A 20,853-nucleotide genomic window follows, 5' to 3' on the forward strand; every position below is an offset into this window, starting at 1 on the left:
TTACAAAAAGTGACCTATAGACCTTGGATTTGGGCCAAAGACAAAGTAGGGTATCCTATAGAAATAAATATATTTCAAGTAAAAATTCAGATTCATGCATTGAAGTTTGTCACAAAAGCACAGGAAAAGAACAGTTAATGGTTTTAAGTCACCAAAAGGTGAGACCAGATGAAGACTAACCAGTGTGAGTGGGATTTGGGGACTATGGAGAACCAGTGCCCGAAGCGTGGCAGCGAGTTAGGTCACTAGCTTGTGCATGTGCTCACTCCCCTGCAGGCGGGAGCAACCAGAGCTTTTCCTTGGAGGAAATGGCAAAGGAGCCCCTAGCAGAGTTGACCTGCTCCTCAGCATTGGACACTCCTGTGTCTGACTTGTTCAGGTAACTGGTTAATGACTTACTTACACATGGAGCAATTCAACAAATGACACCTGAGTACCCTTGAACTTGCATCATAAAAATGATATTCTGAATCTCTCTGAATTGAATGTATGGATATTATACAAAGAAAATACTGAATCCCAGAAGTCATAATTTTACAGATGTATAAATTAATGAATTTGGCAAGAGTATCAGGAGAGAATAGAAAAGGGGCTTAACTTTAAGTAATAATCTCTATTCCAAATTCAGAATACAGATATGAAAATACCAAACCATCATTATTAAACAGGGTAAGATTCTGATTTAGTTGTTATGAGCAGATCTTAAAGGCCTCAGTGGGAAGGCATTACATGCCTGGAAGGAGAATCAATAAATTCTAAAATAACAGGCAGTTTAGAAGTTCTAGAATAATGGACAAATTAGTTGGTAATTTAGCAGAATTCAAACTGTTGGAATAAAGGTCATTTGACTTCAAAAGTAAATAGGCTACCCCACAGAAACTAATGTATTTTATTTTAAGTAACAGAAATAGGTCAAGCATTAAAAAAAGTTTCACCATATACAGAGACACAGGTTCTCAATGAACTGGCGTAAGGGCCTCATACAGTCTCTGGGCAGCCAGCTCCACCATTTCCCGGAGGGATTCATCATCTTCACTTCCTTCTTCACATTCTACAGCCTGACGGCGAAAGAACAAACACGCCTTTCAACTTACAGCGTCTAGAACTATCACAGGGAAGATAAACTTACACTCTTTAAAAACAATTGTCCCCTATAGGGGTGGGAGTCACAGGTGCACCCGGCCATCAAGAACCAGAATGGCTGCATCACACGCTTGTGGGCCAGTGTCTGGAAAGGGATTCCCAGCAGAACTGGATCTAATCCGTGATGAATTTTGGAGAAAAGAAAAATGTCTAGTGAGCTGTACTGACTTGAAAGCCCGTACCTGAGCCAGTAATTGGATCCTCTGATCCAAGGAATTTAGTCTGCAACACAAATTACTTAGCAAGCAATGGAGCATCTACTCAACATGTGGTATTAAATTTGATTTAGACTCACTAATAATCTTCTAGTTACTTTTTAACTACAAAACAACTGTTATTTAAGCAAAAAATTTTTTATCATACCACAATATTCCTTAAATAAAAACTTAGGAAAGAGAAAAAAGTAACACCTTTAATTCTGAGCAAATGATAACTACTGTTAACCTTTCAGTGTATGACCTCCTAGACTTTGGGCTTATACACACATATTTAAAACAAAAATGGGATAATTTATCACACTTGCTATCTTTTGACTCTTCACTCAGTAATGCAGCTGAACAACTATGCACGTTGGTAAAGCTACGTCATTGTTGATGACTGTACATGTGGTATTCCACATGGAAGGGCACCCCATACACATGATTTATTAGTCTCCTACTCTTGGATATTTAAGTCTTTTGCAGTTTTATTTGTTATGATCAATGCTAAAATAGGTATCTTGGATACATATCTTTGGGTCTAATTTTCTTTGATTAAGGCCAGTAAGTGGAATAATGTTTAAGGCCTTTGTTATCTGTATCGCCAGACTGCCCTGCAGAGAGAGGGCACCACCCTGCTGAGCACCTGGGAATAGCTGTTTTCCTCCCCCTTCACTATCCCCCAGTCATACTGCTCTTTACTCATGCCACTATGATATGCAAACAGTAATATTTCTTATGTTAAATTTGTATTTCCTGTAATTATTAGTAGATCTGATCTGAACACCTGTTTCGTGTTCATTGGCTATCTTTATTTCTTCTCTAGTGTATTACTTGTTTACATTCTCAGCTTATTTTTCTACTGATGTAAAACCTAGTTTCTTGAAAATCTAGTCAAAAATATAACAAAAGAAATTTAAAACATGTTATTTGTTTAGTAGAACTGTTCTAATCTTTCAAAACAGCCCCATGAGGAGGACACACTTATTCATTTATGCTTGTGAAATAACCCTGCAGTATCTGCTGCTGGGAGACCAGGAGGCCCCACGCTCTTGAATCTTATTGTTTGGAAAAGCCACTTGGAAGAAATATTACTGGCGCAAACAGAAGAGCAACCTCTCTGAAAAATCTGGAATCTACTGCACGTCAAACCACAGAAATGCCAAGGTGGTTTAAGGCGTATTATGGAAAACGAGAACAGTGGAGTGACTTACACATGAGAAACCCTGTAACAGAATGAGAACTAAAATGTAAGGATATAAAACTCTCCATATAATCATATAAACACAACCTGTGAAAAAACAAATGTAGGAAAAACTGGAAGGAAATACCAAAATGAAAAAAGTAAACTGTTAGGTGTGGGACCACAGATGATTTTTACTTTCACTTTACTTCCCAAATGTCGAAATGTAGGAAGGAACAGCCGCATACCCGTGTCTCCAAGTTAATATTTGCAGTTTTTCCATCCACCGTGACACCAAGAATAGAACCATCTTTTACACTTACACAGTCTTCTCCAAATATGTCCCTTAAGATAAACAAAGAAGCAATATTAATGGAGAATGCATTTACAAATTTGTATAGTTCTGTATATTTGGGAAAAAATAATACTGATTATAGGCCCTAATTCTGATGTAAAGCACTTATATCTGTACTTTCATCTGCTCTGGAAATGTACTGTGTAATTATTTACTATTATATATTTATTATTAAAACAGGTAAAATACACAGCTATCCTTTATTGTGAATGATTTATTCAGCAGGCATTGTGTTAGGCATTTTATACATATTATCCTAACCTTTTTGTAAGGAGCCCCTTTTATACAAGAAGAAAACAACACATAGTAAAGTGATTTGCCTAAAGCTCGTGTCAATTAAGTCAAATCTAGGTATCTAGACTGACCTGGCTCCCAGGTCCACTGGCTGTCTACTCCATTTAATCAATTACCAATGTCTCCTCTGAGTTAAATTTTGCATTTTCTGAGCTTCTTTTCCATGCCCACTGCTGTGCTAGCCACTGGGGACATGGAAATCCCAAAGACATCGCCTCTGTTACTGAGGATCATGAATTTCCACATTCATGCCCATCAGTTACAACAGCAGCCCAAACAGGAGGCTGGACGCAAGCGAGAAAAGATAGTCAGTGCATCTAAAAGAAAATCCATCGAGTCAAGCTGTGGCCACAAAGTATTAGACTGGGGTCGGAGGCTATCAGCTGCCTTCTCAGGCAGTTAAGTATGTTTGAATAGATTTGGCTGGGTAACCTAGTACTCAGAAAAAACACTATGATAACTACAGAAATATATTCAAAAGGTTTAGAAAAAAAGACTTTATTTTTATGTAATCAATTGTTGGTTTGTTAAAGAAACCAGTAAGTTTATCCCTATATAATCCTAAAGCTATGAACAAGTGGAGTGATAAGCTACAGTTGTTGAACTAGGATCGACTTGGAAGTTCAAGCACAGTGGTACCTCACAGTCATGGGGCAAATGTAAGCTCTGGCCCTTTATTTCATATTTATGTTTCTAATAGTTCAAATGTATGTGTGGGAGGGTGTGGGAGAGGGAACTGGGGGGGTGGTGGTGGCAGGGTTGTACCACCAGCTCAGCTCTTCCCGGGCAGCCCAGGCTTCTCTCCTGCACTCTGGGAACAGAGCTCAAAGCAGCAGAAGGGATCTCGTTACACGCCCTGGGCAGGTACAGCAGAGACTGGCAACTCCTTACAAAAGGGCTTTTTGACCTGGGCTCCGGAAAGGCTTCCAGGCAGGGGCATTGAACGAACCCCTTGAAAGCAAAGAGTATGTGGTTGTGTGCTAGTGTGTATTTCCCCCCCTGGGTGAAGTTCCATGGCCTCACCCAACCTTGCCCAGGGAGTCAAAGAACGAAAATGATTAAGATATTCAGACCCCAAGGATAGCAGGTCAGGCTTCCAGAAACTGCAGAGTAAAGCCCTGTGCAAAAAGACTAATGATTCCGGGGCCACTATAGCCACAGGGTTAGAACCAACACGGAACCTGCTGCCTTCTTCACGGCGACAGGAATCACTGTTCTTACAGCTGGTGTTCTCCTTTGCGGAAAGAGATACTTCTTAAAGTCAAAATGACAACACCAAGAACCCTTTTCTGAAGACGTGTGAAGGCTTCTGTAAGCAAAGCCATCATTTAAAGCCTATCATAAAAACCACTAAATGGCTGCTTTAAAAGATTACCAGTGTAGAATTTTGGGGAGAGGAAGAAAGGAACAGAAATGTTAACATGAAAACCTCCAAACATGCAGAATACCTTATTTTGGTAAGATGTCTAGCTAAGTAACTTTCAATTTTAAGAATAGAAGCAGTCATTTATTCAACAAATATTTGAGAAATTACTTTGTTCCAGGCACTTGCTAGGTGCTGAAATTAATTTGTATTTGTAATTAATTGTTTATAAAATTAATTGTAATTGAAATTAAATTGTGGTTATCTGCTATGAGGCAGTTTTATATGATCATTTTATTTGGAAAAAAAATTCTGAAATCAGGCTTAAAAAGTACTTGAGGAAAGGGGAAAGACCCAATGGCTGGTGTTTAGAAAAATACTGAGTTAAAGGTTATTCATAGTTCACAGACTGAGAAGAATCTAAAAGAAAACCATCCTTAACATTTAATTCACATTTAAGAAGTAAATCTATAATAATTCTTAAAGGCTTTGCAATGCAAGAATTAAATCTTAATAATTCTTAAAAGCTTTGTAATTCTAGGTTAAGATGTTAGTACTTGTCCTCAATAACAGTGTTTCAATCTTTACCGACTATGCCAGCCAAGGTAAAAGGGTCCTGAGGTGCCGTATTAAGTAAAATGCATTTCGTGGAGGAACGGATAACAGAACAGGTCACAAGTCCTTGGAGCTCACCTGGCACTCACTAGTGTTCAGCTAGAAGGAAGTGGTTTAAACTGCTTTACTGATGAAAACAGGCCCTCAGAGTTAAGTGCCCTCATCTGACCTTCCGACCATCAGCGCGGAATCAGGGCGCCGCCCTCCCCACTGGGCCCCGCAGCCCCGCCAGCAACGGCGCCACACTTACTGGAGCATGACCTCCAGCCTCTTGCTGTACACGTGCATCTCTAATTTTTTAGAGACCTTCTGTACTGCACCTGGGGAAAAAAAAGAATTTCAACTTCCAAATCCCTGTTTAGGATAATTTCCAAATCAATAATCAAAACAGAGTTCCTGAGAAGTCAAAGCGATTACAGAATCCTTCACGTGACAGACAGACAGACACAGCTACCCGCCGAGGCACACTGCTGTTTTCACCATTTTCTTCAAGTTCTTATTTTAAACTGTATGGCTAATGTTTCTCAAACATTTCCACATTTAATTTATGAGCAGAAGTGAGTGAAATTGCAACCAGTAGTGGAGCACAGCCAACTCAAAGATCTCAGAAATTTTTGTTTTGTCTAAAATGTCATATAAATTTAGCGTTCTATTACGTACAATGCACCTATAACTGTTTTAATAAAATCAACATTTAAAATCACTTGCCAGTTAGATTACTTAGCTTTCTCTCCAAAACAAAATAATCTGACATTTCAGGAAGATGAGCCACATTTGATCTGGAGTTTCGAGTACGCCTGGGCACGTCACTCAGTCCCTCTCGGGTGGTCAGCAGCAGCGCGACAGCGCAGAACAAACTGTCTGACAGTGAAAGTTACACGGAGTTAACCTATGACAGGGTAACTCTTCTCCTACGTGTAGTCCCGAGAGAACTGAAAACATATGTCTACACAAAAACCTGCACATGAATGTTTACAGCAACATTATCCATATAGCCAAATGGTAGAAACAACCCGAGTGGCCATCAGTGAATGGATGGAGTGTGGCCTGTCTATACAACGGGAAATTATCTGGCCATAAGCCGAATGAAGTAATGATCCAGGATACAACACAGATAAGCCTTGACAACAGGACACTGAGTGAAAGACGCCACTCCTGAAAGCACATGTATCATGTGATTCCATTGATGTGAACTGTCAGGACAGGCAGATCCATGGAGACAGAGTGCAGGCCAGTGGCAGCCTGGACCGGGGGTCACAATGGGGGGATCACGGTGTGAGCCTCTCTGGAAAGCAGCCAAGCTGTCATTCTTCTTAAATCATCCTATAATTCCTATTATAGTCACTGTAATTGTTTTTAATTGAATCTTTTCCTTCTTTTTTAAAAATTTAGATAAAATTGACATATAAATTATATTAGCTTCAAGTGTATGATGTAATGATTTGGTATTTGTACATATTGTGAAACGATCACCACAGTATGTCTACTTAACATCCATCACCATACAGAGTTATGAACTTTTTTCTTGTGATGAAATTTCATGAGTTTTAACTGAATATACAGCTAACAAGATGCCAGCCAATAAAGCTATATAATAAAACTTTATACTTTAATGATGATCATTAATTCTATTATCAAGTACTAAATAAGCACTTAAATGATACATAAAAACCATCTAATTAAAAAATACCTAAGCTATGAAAATATCTATTAGAAGAAACTTTCCAAAGTAAATATTTGCATACGTATCACTAATATTTATGACAAACTCTTCAGCTACATAAAATTATATATGAGATCACACAATTATATAAGAACACCTACCCTTACTAGGTCTTTGTGTCAGAAGGCCATGCACATGCTGAAACAGGTGCAGTGTGAAAGAGAGGGATGTGATGGAATAGAAGACTGTTACACACACACACACACACTCACACACACAGTTATTCTTTCCAGTGTGTCCTCGGTGAGATGGGGGGTATGACACACACACACACACACACTGTTTCCAGAATCTAGAGTGTCAGCAGGCTGAGACTAAGATCGGGCTGCTTCCCAGCCACACACACACACACACACACACACACACAGTGTTTCTTCCCAGACACGCGCACACACACACACACACACACACACACACACACACACACACACACACACACACACACACACACACACACAGTGTTTCCAGAATAAGATCGGGCTGCTTCCCAGACACGCACACACACACACACACACACACACACACACACACACACACAGTGTTTCCAGAATAAGATCGGGCTGCTTCCCAGACACGCGCACGCACGCACACACACACACACAGTGTTTCCAGAATCTGGAGTGTCAGCAGGCTGAGACTGAGATCGGGCTGCTTCCCAGCAGGTGCCTCCCGACTACAGTCGGCGAGCCGTCAGTGGCCGGATCAGACTTGAGGCTCTTTGCGGGCCCTACGGTCTCTGTCGCGACCGCCCGACTCCGCCTTGGCCGCTCAGAGAGCAGCACTGGGTGGTCCGTGTGCACATGACACTCGTGTGTTCCAAGAGAACCTTACTGATGAAAAGATGCAGGCCCTGTGGGCCCTGGTTGCTGACTCTGCTCTACATGTTAAAATACCAAGTTCGAGTAGGATAAAGCCAACTAGTTGTAGAATGAACGTGTAGAATGGACATCCTCAATATCCCCCACGTGCAGCCAAAGAAGCATGGGGGGGTGTCAGTCCTTGCAATGCTGTCATCTTCTGGGTGGGTGAGCACTGCTTATGAAAATTCCTGTCACTTCGTCCCACAGGTGACAACTTTCCATGCTGATGCATCACAAACACCCCCTGGTCACTATCTTATCTCTTTAAAATCCACGTCTGCTTTCTTTCTCTCACCCTCTAGGTCTGATCCACTGGAAGCACCACTGGCTTTACTTCCAAACTACCTCCAGAATCCACGGGCTGCCAGCTGCCCCCACCACGCCCACCCCAGCCTGCACCTCCCCCCCACCCGCGTGAGCAGACAGCACCCACCTGGAACCTGCGCGCTCACACTTGGCCTCCTCGGTCTCCTCTCAACAAGCACGAGGGTAAGCCTTTAAAAACTTTACAGTGGAACGCATTTCAGACTGTAAGGCCAAAGTCCTTAAATAGCCGAGGCCCCGCACACCTGCCTCACCCGGGCCCCGGGAGGCTGCCCCGCCCGTGCCAGCGTTGGCTCCTGGAGGGCAGCAGCCTGCGTTCTCACTAGTGAACCCTCAGCACCGAGAGTAACAGCTGCCGAACTAGAGTGCTCATAAATACGCGTTAAATGCAAGTACGCAAGCCCCTCCCTACTCCGGAAGGGTATCAAATCTGATTCTTGATACACTATAAAATGGGCAAGAATTAGGCCATAGGAGGCAGGCAGCTAGTGTCACAGAATGAACTCACACACAAGTCTATACTAACCAGTCTGCAGGGAATCTCTGTTGAAAAGCGCAGAGGCTAGCCTTACAAATAAATGTTTCTATTATTATGATGGATCACTAAAAATATGATTATTTTTAATTCAACTACCACAGATCAGAGTAAAGGCACATTTTTACTTTGTAACAGAATACTAAGAGAAATAACTGAGATAAAGTCAAACCAATCTGTGATAGTTCATGTATTCCTTCCTGTCCAACACAGACACTGAGGATCATCAGGTGATTATATGTTAAACCTCAGCACCTTTTTTTGTTCTCTAGCACAGTCATCAGCGGAGCCATCAGCAGCAGCTGACACGTGACAGCGTGCTTGACCGTTTGAGGCCAGCATGCTCTGTGACCCCTCTTCTACCACACAGCAGGGGAAAGGCCTTGGGGGAAGGAGCTCAGACATTCAACATCCCTGAAGACTTCACAATATTTGACTTGGCCTAGAAAAATACCAGTTTTGTAGAGAAATTTCATTTTTCAGAAAAGTATACAAATACCTGACCAAAATATTGACATGAGGTCATTATATTACAAAACAGACTTCATTTCACAAAAGGGTTCTCAGACTATAAAGAACAGAAAGTAACCTTGGAAGCTAAAACAGTTCAATTCAGGAGTGTTTGATTGGAGCTGAACAAATCCAAGACACAAATGCAGGCCAGCCGTGTCCTCAGAGAAGGCGTGGGTGCGAAAGGTGTGCCCACAAACCCTGGGTTTGATCTGTTGGGTCCTCTTCTCCGCCCTTCATCCCCGTCCCTCACTGCCCTGTCACAACTCCTGCACCACTAGCAGCTACGACCTTTGTCAAAGGTCCTCCCTCCCACATGCCCCTTTGTCCTTTGTGCTTTTATCACCTAAGATAAGAAAAATGTAAAGTAATAAGAGAAAACTGACAGCTGCCTTTAAGACTGTCCTGTCAGGAATGTATCTGTAGCCCAGGGCAAAGTTTGTAACCCGGGACACCATGTGACCATCGAAGGCGCGGAGCTCTTCTGTGGCTCGTATAAACATGCAGCTCATCTCCTCTGTTACGTGTACACAGGCGAATCCACCACCCACTAATTCATTCAACTAAAATTATCAGGGGTGTCCAAATTATAATCTTAACAATGACTATTGCTCAAAACAAATTTAAACACTTACCAGTACCTTGAATGAATGATTTCCATTTGTCTGGGCATTTATTTGTTTCACATTACAGATGCAGCCAGTTACAGGGGGATGGATTATTATTTGGCAAAAAAATTTTTTCTCGTGAAATCAAAGAACTACCTACTTTTTTACTTTTAAGAAAGAGAACTATTCTATCAGAGAGTGAGATCTGATGCCACGTGAAGGTAAAGGCCAGGAGGCTTCCCAGCACACTTCAAGGGTGACTCCTTCCCCTAGTAGCAAACACGGCTACCTTGATGCATGGCTTAAGACAGGTACTATACTAAGTTACGCATAAAATAGAATCAAATTGTAAAGAAGTAACACAAAAATATTTTCACTGGTGTTTTCTTTGATTGAAAATCGCTACTTAAAAAACAGTTATTGCAAAACTGCCCTACAGAATGAGAGATCCCATTCTATTCAACAAGTTTCATTAAACATAAATATATCAGGATATTTTCCTATCAGACATGCTGGCTCAATTCAGCAATATTTTGAAATTTCTGATTAAATTGTTTTTAACAGGACTGTTCCTAAGGAATTTTACCTTGGGTTGATGGCAACCACATTTTTACAGCACAAATGAAGACCCAGGACAAAAATTAAGTAAAATATTAGTAATATGCATTACTATGCATATAGTGTATCTTCAAGATACACTTGGAATGGAAACATCAGATTTCACGTTCTTTAGGATTCTATTTTAGTTCATAGAACAATGGGAGAAAGGAAAGCATTAATTGATAAAAATGAAATAATTCTGTACCTTTCCTTATTTTCGGGTTTGACTGGACTTCTAGTATCACAGTTGTTACTGTGTCTGCATACATGTCATTGGAAGGGTTTGCTAACCACTGTAAAGCAAAAGGCAGAGTTAGGAAGGCACATATATAGCCAACCACAAAAGCTGCAAATGCTACTCACCTATCCATGGACTCTTATTTCTAGCATTTTCACTGAAATTTAATTGACTCGCTGTTTACTGAAATGAATCATGCTGGACTTTTTACGTTTCCTACTTGTAGTAACGGTGAAATGGACTGAGCACGTCCCTTGTGGCAAGTGCTTTAGACGCGTTACTCACTCAGCTCTCACAGCATCTTCATTTTACAGAGAAGCGGACCGGGAAGTAGCTTGTGTGAGGCGATACCAGAAATAATTGCCGGTATGGGATCCAAACTCAGATTCCTGATCGCTGTATTTTAGTAGCTCAGATAGGAGGATAAGAGGGTATTTTAAACATTTACTTTTATTTCTCATATGAATCTATGATCCCCCAACACTCTTTCATTTGCCCAGGGCTCCAGAAAGTTTTCCAAATCTCCTGGGTTAGGACAACTAGCTGAATTATTTGAGGAATGAAAGTCTACCCAGTTTTTATCTCTTCAAAGAGTGTTTTCACAACCAACCTGATGCAGTTGAAAAACTTTCTGTAAGATTGTCTTTGACATGTTAATACTGGGGAAAAAAAATACATTTTCTAATAGTATTTAGTAGTAAGAGCTAAATTAATTTCTTTATCAAGTAACTTTACCCCTTTCTCAGATATATGTTTTATGTTACGGTATATAAGTTCTTGTTAGAGATAACCACTTTTTTTGACACTTTTTTCAGTTTTTTTTAGCCTCATAAATCAAATTTCAACTTAAATCACAGAACTACAGTGGGCCCAGAGCTGACAGTTTTTTTTGTGTTAAAAAATGACACATATGAACAGAGCAGGTGACCATTTAGCTAGGAAATTTATGCATATTTCTACCTGAAGGCAGAGAAACAGACAAGGTTACCTCCCTGGATCACTTAGTTCCAGGATTCACTGAAAGTCCTTCTTTAAACTTAACAGACACAACCTATCAAAATCAATCATCAAATTCATTTGGTGTCTGGCTTTCAAATTCTACCAGTAGAAATTTAAAATTCTAATAGTAGGAACCACATTAACCTAAATCAGTAGTTTTTACCCTTTGTGAAATTGGGTCATTTTAATGTTGCCTATTTGAATTTTCAAAATTCCACTCTCTTAAGGGTGCTACATGACAAGGCTATTTATTTCAAGGTAACAAGTAGATTTTTATCTTGAGAATGTAAAGACATTCTGATATAACTGAAGACATCTGGGACTACCACAAAATCAGTTGAGATTTACTCATGAGAGACCTATACTCTTTACACATACTAAAATATTAAGCCTTATTTAGTATTAGGTTCTATGTCATTATAATTACATAGAAAATGCCTCACTATGTTATATTCAAAAGAAAAATATACACATGTATATTTTCCTACAATTATCTTACTGATCGGGAAGAAACTCATTTTCTCTACAATTATACATGAACTCTTAAAATGTCTGTTTCCTCCTCTTCTGGGTAAATGATCGTATCTTACTTCTAATACCACCATTCCTGGCTCCTGTATTACAGTGATATTTTTGAATACTTTCAGAGCAGGTTTTTCTTGAATTTCTAATTCTTCTACATCACCTGAAAAAAAAGAAGAACTATTAAGATGTATATAATTTTCTCATAATCTTCCAGAGATATAATTATTCATTTGTTTTGGAGACAGCAGAAATAAATCTGATACACAATGAAAAAATATTTAATAACTCATTTGTATAGTCAAATTTAAACAGCTAAGTAAGTTTTTCATGTTAACTGTTTATAACAACTGAAAGATGTCAACATGTATTACAAAAATTCATATAATGAGAAAGGATTCACCTTAGACATTAAACATTTGATCAGCTACAGATTCTGGTGACTGTCACACATCTACCGTTTGTACAGGGATTCAGCCACTGGCATTTTTTAACATTCCACTCGTATCCTAAATTTAGCATGAGGCTAGTCAACTACTGCCAACTAGTCGCTTTTATCTGCTGTCTTCAGATATTTAACCATATTACAGTGAAACTCTCCTGTCTAAGATAAGATTTTCCTGGTCTTCCTAGTAACCTCTTAATTAAGGATTAATTCAGACATATTTTATTAATTTTCTATGTTATAACCTGAATTCTAATGTGAGGATCTGAGGTCAAAAAATATTTTCTTTCTGCCGGTTTAATTTATGGTAGTACTTTTTTACTATGTGAATTATGAAGAGCATCCTAACGGAAGGTGTGACTTGAAGTGCTCTTGCGTATCAGAGTTCACACCGTTTAACTCAGCCATCGCCCTCATGGAATACATACAGATCTTCACCTCGAAATGGCCTAATATGAAAACAGAATAGGTTTACTCTTTATTGGCTTTTGGCCGTAGTCATGCACTCTTAAAAAAACGTGCTGTATCCACTGGTATTGATGGAATCAGAAAGCTTATTTACCCTGAACAAAAAGTAGATAAAATTTAGGTACAGTAGACTAAAAAAGATTTTGAACACAAGGAGCAGGCACTACTGATATTTTCAGAATTTTAGGTGGATCAAGGATAGGAGGCAATGATGGGATTTCAAAAAAATGTGTATTTCAAACTTTTCATCCAAAGGTAGTAATAACATGTCCAAGTGCAAATAAAACTTGTGCAATTCTGAGACAATTATCAAAATAAATAACATCCCTTCCTAAACATATAATTATCTTTCTCAAAAACAGAAAATAAGTGAATTTCAATGAATAACACACCTGTCAATTTCTGTAGCTGGTAATAGAGCAAATTAAAAGGCCCAGTATACGGAATGGCTTGGGTCTGTTTCACAGTGCTCATGGCCAAGTCAGTATAATCTGAGGAGGAAATCAGAATATACTTTAAGTAACAGAACTAGCCCCCCAAAAACAACATGCAAATACACAGCAGGAGCAAAGAAAAGAGCAGCAGAAGCAACGTCAATGAGAGCACGTTTCTCAGAAAGCTCCCACGGTGCTCGGCAACCTGCTCCTACCCTGCATTTAACCGCTCCTCTCCCTCCCTGCCCCCCACAGTCAACTTATGCTCCAGCGTAAGGGGGCACCCTCATTTCCCTGGATACAGGCCTCGGACGCCTCCTGCCAGTAAGCTACCCATCGCCTGTCATCTTCTCTGCTTGGCATCTCCTGACAATCCTTCATCACTGGGCCCAAGTGCCACCAGGTGTGCAAAGCTTCCCCTGGCTCTTCTCGGCCCGCTCTCTCCTCACATACTCATCATGTGTTTCTATGTGTCACTCATCAATACTGTCATTAGCTCTTGACAGGACTGTTTCTCTCATTAGGCAGCTTTTCAAGGGCTGGGACTGAGCTTTTTAAGAAATCTTTAGTCCTCCAGCACCTAGCGCAACACCTGGCACAGAGTAAGATCTCCCGAGTCAAGGAACAAGTTATGTCCCACTGTGTCATGGTCTGCAAGCTGAGAGCTGGCTTATCTGACAGATGAAAACCCAAACACTGCTGCTAGTTCTTATTCCTTCATAAAGCACTTAAAATGTATTAGCAGTATATAAATAAAACTGAACACAGCTATTAACTTGAAGATAATACCATATTTACTAAAGTAATAACGGCTTAGCATTTACACAGGAACAGAGCACAAAGGCCCAGCAGGCAACATAAAACTACAAGTCATAATCAAAATGCTTATGTGGGGAGCCTAACTTTACTTCAGAAAACACAACCCCTGTGCCCCACTGTGAAAGGGGAAACAGGCTTGAAAAGGGTCGGCAGGGGTAGTCAATCTGTCTCAGAGGTGAACTTATGCTTCCAATGAAGAAAAAGATAGTTCACAAAGAATTTAAATGTTTCAATAGTTCAAGGAAGATTTTTTACCCCCATGAAGCTAATTGGATTATCAAATTTCACCTCCTTCCATTTTATTATTTGGTTGTTACTTAAAATTTGGTCACTAGTAAGGGAAGTTTTCATAGATTTTGTTCCAATGCTAAAATCATTTTATGCTTGATGTTTCTTAGTATACTTACTGGAAAGGTCACAAGGAGAAAGTATGTGATAATTAAAGTTTCTTTTAACAAGTATTCCTGAGACCCGCTGGCCTTGTTCTGGTTTTTTGTCTGCTAAAAAGCCCATCACCTATTAAAAAAAACAACTTTTAAGGAAACAGAATCTTGGAAAATGCAATTATTCAGATAATCATAATGATGGCTGTAAGATATCTGAACTATGAAAATAACACGAGTTTTAACATGAAAAATATAAAACCTTATATAGCTCTACCACCAGGGAAGTAACATGGTTACCGAGAGGACAAAGGAAAGAGTCACAGGAGCAGACCTGGTCAGAGTGATTAAGGATTCAGTTCAGTTCCAATCAGTTCAGCAACCAAGTAAACCTAATGGGTGCTGGGGCTTAAAAATTAGCCCTTAGCAGGTCCAGTGGGAAGGACGGCAGGGGAAAGGCAGGAACGCACGCGTCCCAAGGCTGGCTACGACCCGAGCGGGCTCCATCCGACCGAGGTGTGCGTCTGTGCTAGACCCAGCACTCGAAGGAACGCGTCTGAATAAAGGGGTCAGTAACTATCTGAAATACCTCATCAGTAAAGATAGTAAACAACTATCAATACAGACAGGGAAGAGCTCGTACCTCTGAGGAGGAAAACTTTTTAAGAGAAGAGAGTAATGATTGCTTACAAACTAACAAAAATGAAAACCTTATAAACATGAAATTCAACATTCTTCAATAGTAACTTCTCTCAACTACAAATAAGTGAATTCAAAGGGCACAAAGACACTGTAGTTCATACTTGTTTACTTTTCATGCAGTGACCAGGCAGCAATGTCTGTTCTTATGCCTACAATGGGAGAAAGCTCTATTTTGCACCGTTTCTTAGTGTTATTTTCTCCTTAAATGCTTGGGACTTCATGGAAAGGAGCCCTGCTCCCAGGAGAGGGATTCTGACACAGTGACATAGCTTGTCTGCCTGCAGAGGGAGGGCCTCAGCGAGCAGATGGGGGTGGCGGTCACTCTGGCTTCGCCCGCTGCTGCCTGCTGTGTGTTCTCTCTTTGATTCAACAGTGCACTTAGTTTCCAATACGCTGATTGACTAACATTTATATACCTGGTTGGCCTGACATTTCTAAAAAGTAAGGTGCATGAGTTTTGATAGTTCTTGGTGGATCTGACTTCCTTTACCTACTTCTCAGTTTTACAGGGTTGAGGATGGCTGCCATAAATCTCACTTCTCCCTAAGTAAGATTATTGCATTTGAGGAATAAAATAAAGCTAATGATTTTGAATAAGTAAAATTATGGCTGAAGTAACAGAACACTCCAATACAAAACGATATTTGGTAAAACAGATACTGACAATAGTTTCTCTATGTATACGTAAAGTTAAATATAAGAATGACATATATACCCAAAGTGTGTTCTCAGTTCTGCAAAGATTTTTTTGATGCTGCACACTATATTTCTTGAGGATTTATAATGTATAACAGCCTTAATAAAACCTCTGGGAAGTCCTGCTATAAAGAAATCAGCTTAGTTTCATTCAATTCAGCTTTCCCTTAAATTGTCTGATTTTAAAACTTTTCTCCCCTTCACTTCTCAACTAGCAGAGTTTGGACAATTCAGTCTTAGATTTCCAACTGGATATATTTTTCTACAGGTGTAAGACCCCTTCCATTAAAATGGTCACCTGAAAGTTCTGTGAATAGGAGTAAATTCAGTAGTAAATACAACCATTTGCTCTTCTTTGGCAACAAAAGCCTCACATTCTAGCTTTTGCTCATTTATTTTTTTCCCTCAAATTCAACCACAAAAAAAGATATTAATCAGCTAGTTTCCTCATATCTGCCTTATTATATATTAAAAGAATGCTATAAAGTTGCCTATTAATATAGATGTGATATTTAAAACTTCAGATTTGTAAGTTTTCCTTAGAAGTACCTTAGAAAGATTTTTAACAGAAGATAAAAATGCAGATTTCTTAAAGCATCCCTCTAAAATCTCAGGTATGATTTTTCTTAACTATTCCATCTTTAAAATCTGAAAATATTAGATTTCACCATCAAAAGGGACAAATTTTTATTATCCACAGACATACATGTTTAGAGACGTGGCTCCATCTTTAGATCTTTAGGGAAGATGACAAGAGGTGGACAGAATGTTTTACTGGATATAGTAAAAAAAGTAGTAATGAGTATTTGCTTACCCTTAGATATGGGAGGGAAAAGTGGGGATGTGGATTAAAAAGATCAAATTCAACTGCAGTAAAATCTGATTTATTTGAAAAGTTTCTACATGAAGAAATGAATTAGTAGAACCAAAGCAGCATAAGGACAAAATTCTCGTAGATACAAACTAGACAGAACTCACCATCAAGCACGTTATCTTGATTTGAGTAAAAGACATCTATTTTTTTTTTAACAAGCATAAATTTCCTGAAGAGAAGACATGCATGGGATTAGCAAACATCACCTTTTACCTTGGCTAGCTTTTCTCCTCTAAAGTTCAAGGTCACTGCTTCTGTGTTCCGAGGATTATGAACTTCTATGTGAACTTCATCATTATCTTCATATTCCCGAATCAGAGCTGCTTTCAGTCTAGCCATTTCATTCTGTTCTCCATGGACTAAAATCTATATAGAATACATTTTGAAAGAGCATAGGGAAACATTCTTAGTTCAGCTTAATAATGGCCTTTATCTGAAGTAGTTGAAAAATATGAAATAGAGATATACTTGAAGTTATTAAACTTTACTACTTTTAAGAAGCTCTAATCAACTACTTTGTATATGGTCATTTCTGTTTGGCTTTAAAAAGATCCTTAAATGGAACTATTTTAAGAGAAAGTAAAGAAACTTCTTTTATGCTCCAGTTTTGTCACTAATGAGATGTACAGCTTTGTGGAAGCCAGACTTCTGGCGTCTACGCTCAGACTGGTAAAGAGCTGGGCCGGGTGACTTCTGCAGCCTCTGCCAGGTTCTGACTCATGATTCTGTACAGAATTATTGCTACTCCAACTATCTTAGAAAACATCCATAGTGTCTGTTTGGTTTCTTAATACAAGACTTTTAAAAGAAGATTTGTTTAAAAAAAAAAGAAAGACCTCTGATATTTTCTTCTGCTTATTAAAGCAATACCAAAAAATATTTCCAAAGCACATGAAATTAAAGGGGGATTTACAACTATTGCCTGAGCTACCAGTCTCTTTCTACTCACTTTTATAGCCTGTATTTTACAAGAGATCTTACCCTACAGATACTGGTGATGATTCCTTGTCTGGGTTAACAGAGTCTAGCCAGTATCACGCAAGGGACAGGCGCACGGCCTCGTGGTGAAGAGCCCTGGCTTTGGGGCCTGGCTAACTGAGTACAAATCCTGGCACTGCCACTTACCAGCTGTGTAACATGGGGTAAGTTACTTAACATCTCAGTTTTCTCATCCACTAAACAGTTGATACAAGTTGATACATGTAAAACACTAGTCCGGTACCTGACACATGCTAACTAATAAATGCTACCTATTATTTTTTACCACTACACTGTTATTGTCTTATCCTGTAGATATGCTATACATCAAATTCAGACTAACCACATGAGGTGGTTTCAAAGCGCGAATAAATTCACTGGTTTGCTGGTAATCTGTGTGAGCAGAGAAAGAAATGTAATCAACAGACATTTTTAGTGGTAACTTCTGTCCAGACATGGTAGTGATTTCTTCTGGTTCAGACATGATATGCTGTTAAAAACAAAGAAAAATAAAAAACAAAACAAAAAAATTTATCCAATTAGCAAGAAAAAGTACATTTTCTGTTTTTCATGTAGCCATAGACTTTTATGTAATTTAGTTGAGCACAAAAAACATGCTGACACTACTGACTTAGTATCAAAACTTATTTTCTTGATTAAGCCAACAATCAGGAAAGGAAGTTCAGATGTCAAACCCAACACCTTTGGAGTACTGGAAATGAAAATTGTAATTCTTACAACTAAAAGGCAAACTTGTACTCCCAACAATGACCTGCTCTCAAAAAGTCACTTTCCAGATAGGAAGGCTTTTATAAAGAACAGATATTCTATTCTGGAAATCTATTTTAAGTACATAGCCAACATTGCTTAAATAACTTACAGAATAAGGTCAAGTAATAAAAATGATCAAAATGGCTAACCATAATGTATTTTAAAAAACAAACTATAAGTCGTAGATAAGAGGAGGTAAAAGAATATGATGCTTCAATGTTCAGGAATTGCCTTTACAGTATTGCACCTATTTTCTACAATGTCTACATCTTGAGTTGACATCAACCACTTTGTATCAACAGAGTGTCAGGCAAGCAACCCCAACACAATCTCCAGCTTTTCATTAGTAAAACTTTTCTACACTGGATGAGGGTATCCATGTGTTTGTCTCAAATAGCTTCCTTTCCATTTTTTTCTTTTTTTTACTAAAACCAGATAAATGCTTCTGAAACTTATCGTGCCTCCCAATCACCTGGGGATCATGTCATGCCATTCAGGGTCTGCATTAATTCCTCAACCTTGTGAACATCTCCGACTACCTATTTCCATCCTCATTTTTTGAAATCAAACCTGTACAATTCAATGGAAAAACCTGTCAGGATACTGCCACCTCTGTAGTTCTGGTCAAGAACAACACAACAGTCTGAGACTGTGACTGACCTTGGCGAGTGTCCCTTCTACACAGTACCCTGCTATGATGACGCCGTTCCTCTTGTCAGTACACCAGCTTTCAAAGAGCTCTCTGGATAAGCCGCTCTGCATCATGCCCGGGGAGGCCATCACAACACTGGGCCCGATGTCATCAAAATGGTCCATGCTCTGAGAAAGAAAGAGGAATGGGGAAGTATGTTAACGCTGGGGTCTGACAAGGCAGCCCTGATTTTGTAAAAATAACAAAAACTAGGTAAAAAGACTAATCACACTATTGAAAGGGCCTTGACAAGACTAGTAAACATTTTAAGTCCAATTTCCAAGTTCCTAGACAGCTTAGGCTAGAAATGGAAATAAAACGAAGTGATGAAAAGCAGTTAGTTCACACTGATCTAGAGAATCTCCCACTGGTAGCCAACAGGCCATCATTAGGACCATTTTCAGTGCCCAGCAGGCAGGCAGAAAGGCAGAGTCAAATGGCTTTCTCTCCACCCAAGACTGAACTGAGAGAATTTTCTCAGACTCACAATGGCTTTGCATACTTCATGAATATTTTGAGCTGATCTGGAAATCTGACCAAGAAGCTTACCATTGCTTATAAGGACAACTTGGCTCTAATTCTTAAACAATTAAACTTTATGAACAGAGGCTATTTTTAACTGGAAGACCACTTATGACTTGAATTATTTGGGGCAGTATTTTACTATCATTAAAGCATTAGTTTCAATGAAACAACATTTTTTAAATTAAAGATGATCAAATTTTATTGAATGTTCTAGAAAAGTAAACATGGAAATTTTCATCCATGGAATTTGCAGTGTTAATCAAAAAGATGTTTAGGTTTAAGTAAGAATAGAAAAACTTAATATGTAACAAGATATTTTTCTCACCAGCAGTTTTCACTTCTAGGGCACAGAGATCCCAGTTATTTAGCCATTGTAAATACTGAGAACATATGGAGACTTGAAGAAATGGCAACATTTGTTTAAGCAAAAAGAATATCAGTTGCTACATTTTTGTTTTCCTGTAGAAAAATGATGCCTGCTAGAGAAAAGGTAGGGCTTCAGCAGGAAGGATTCAGCCACAGATTCAATGACAGGCATCTCCCCCTACTGCTGAGGTATTTGTCTCCTCTCTTCCTCAGTACTCACCTTGAGGTTACTAATGTGTTTGAAAACAAAGGGATTGTTGATGTTGATCTGTTTGCGGATTTTGTCATTCATGGCATTTACATATGTCTGGTACACCGCCATACACTTCTTGGCCAAAGACGACGCATAGTATATTGGAATATCATGGAGTTCTGGGTGATTCTGCCAGTACTCATCTAGAGAGATTTCACAAGAAACAAGTGTCGTTTTGTTATGTGGGGTAAATAATTTAAAAAATATGATATATGTGATTAACTTTAAGAAGTTCTGACAACCAAGAAATAAATTAAAGCTATATTTTAAAGAGTTTAAGAAAAATTAGTCTGGTCCTTACTAGCCTACTAGATTTATAAAACCAAAACTTATTTCTAAATATTAGTGCACAACCTAAAAAAGAATGCCGTGATCACAG

General features: G+C 39.0%; 1 protein-coding gene across 1 annotated transcript in view; it reads right to left on the reverse strand.

Moving 5' to 3' along the window:
* Window positions 1–873: 873 nt before the first annotated feature.
* CPSF3 (cleavage and polyadenylation specific factor 3) overlaps window positions 874–20,853 on the reverse strand; it is a 31,911-nt gene continuing 11,931 nt past the window's right edge. Inside the window, exons 8-18 of the mRNA XM_037026543.2 lie at window positions 20,442–20,617; window positions 19,300–19,458; window positions 18,212–18,358; window positions 17,104–17,256; window positions 14,643–14,751; window positions 13,375–13,473; window positions 12,138–12,232; window positions 10,516–10,603; window positions 5,401–5,470; window positions 2,772–2,868; window positions 874–1,058 (exon numbers count right to left, since the gene is read on the reverse strand). Of these exons, the coding sequence (XP_036882438.1) occupies window positions 957–1,058; window positions 2,772–2,868; window positions 5,401–5,470; window positions 10,516–10,603; window positions 12,138–12,232; window positions 13,375–13,473; window positions 14,643–14,751; window positions 17,104–17,256; window positions 18,212–18,358; window positions 19,300–19,458; window positions 20,442–20,617 (1,295 nt within the window). The 3' untranslated portion in view covers window positions 874–956. The remainder of the gene's footprint in view (window positions 1,059–2,771; window positions 2,869–5,400; window positions 5,471–10,515; window positions 10,604–12,137; window positions 12,233–13,374; window positions 13,474–14,642; window positions 14,752–17,103; window positions 17,257–18,211; window positions 18,359–19,299; window positions 19,459–20,441; window positions 20,618–20,853) is intronic.

Source organism: Manis javanica, chromosome 1 (genome assembly GCF_040802235.1).
Source record: "Manis javanica isolate MJ-LG chromosome 1, MJ_LKY, whole genome shotgun sequence".
Taxonomy (NCBI): domain Eukaryota; kingdom Metazoa; phylum Chordata; class Mammalia; order Pholidota; family Manidae; genus Manis; species Manis javanica.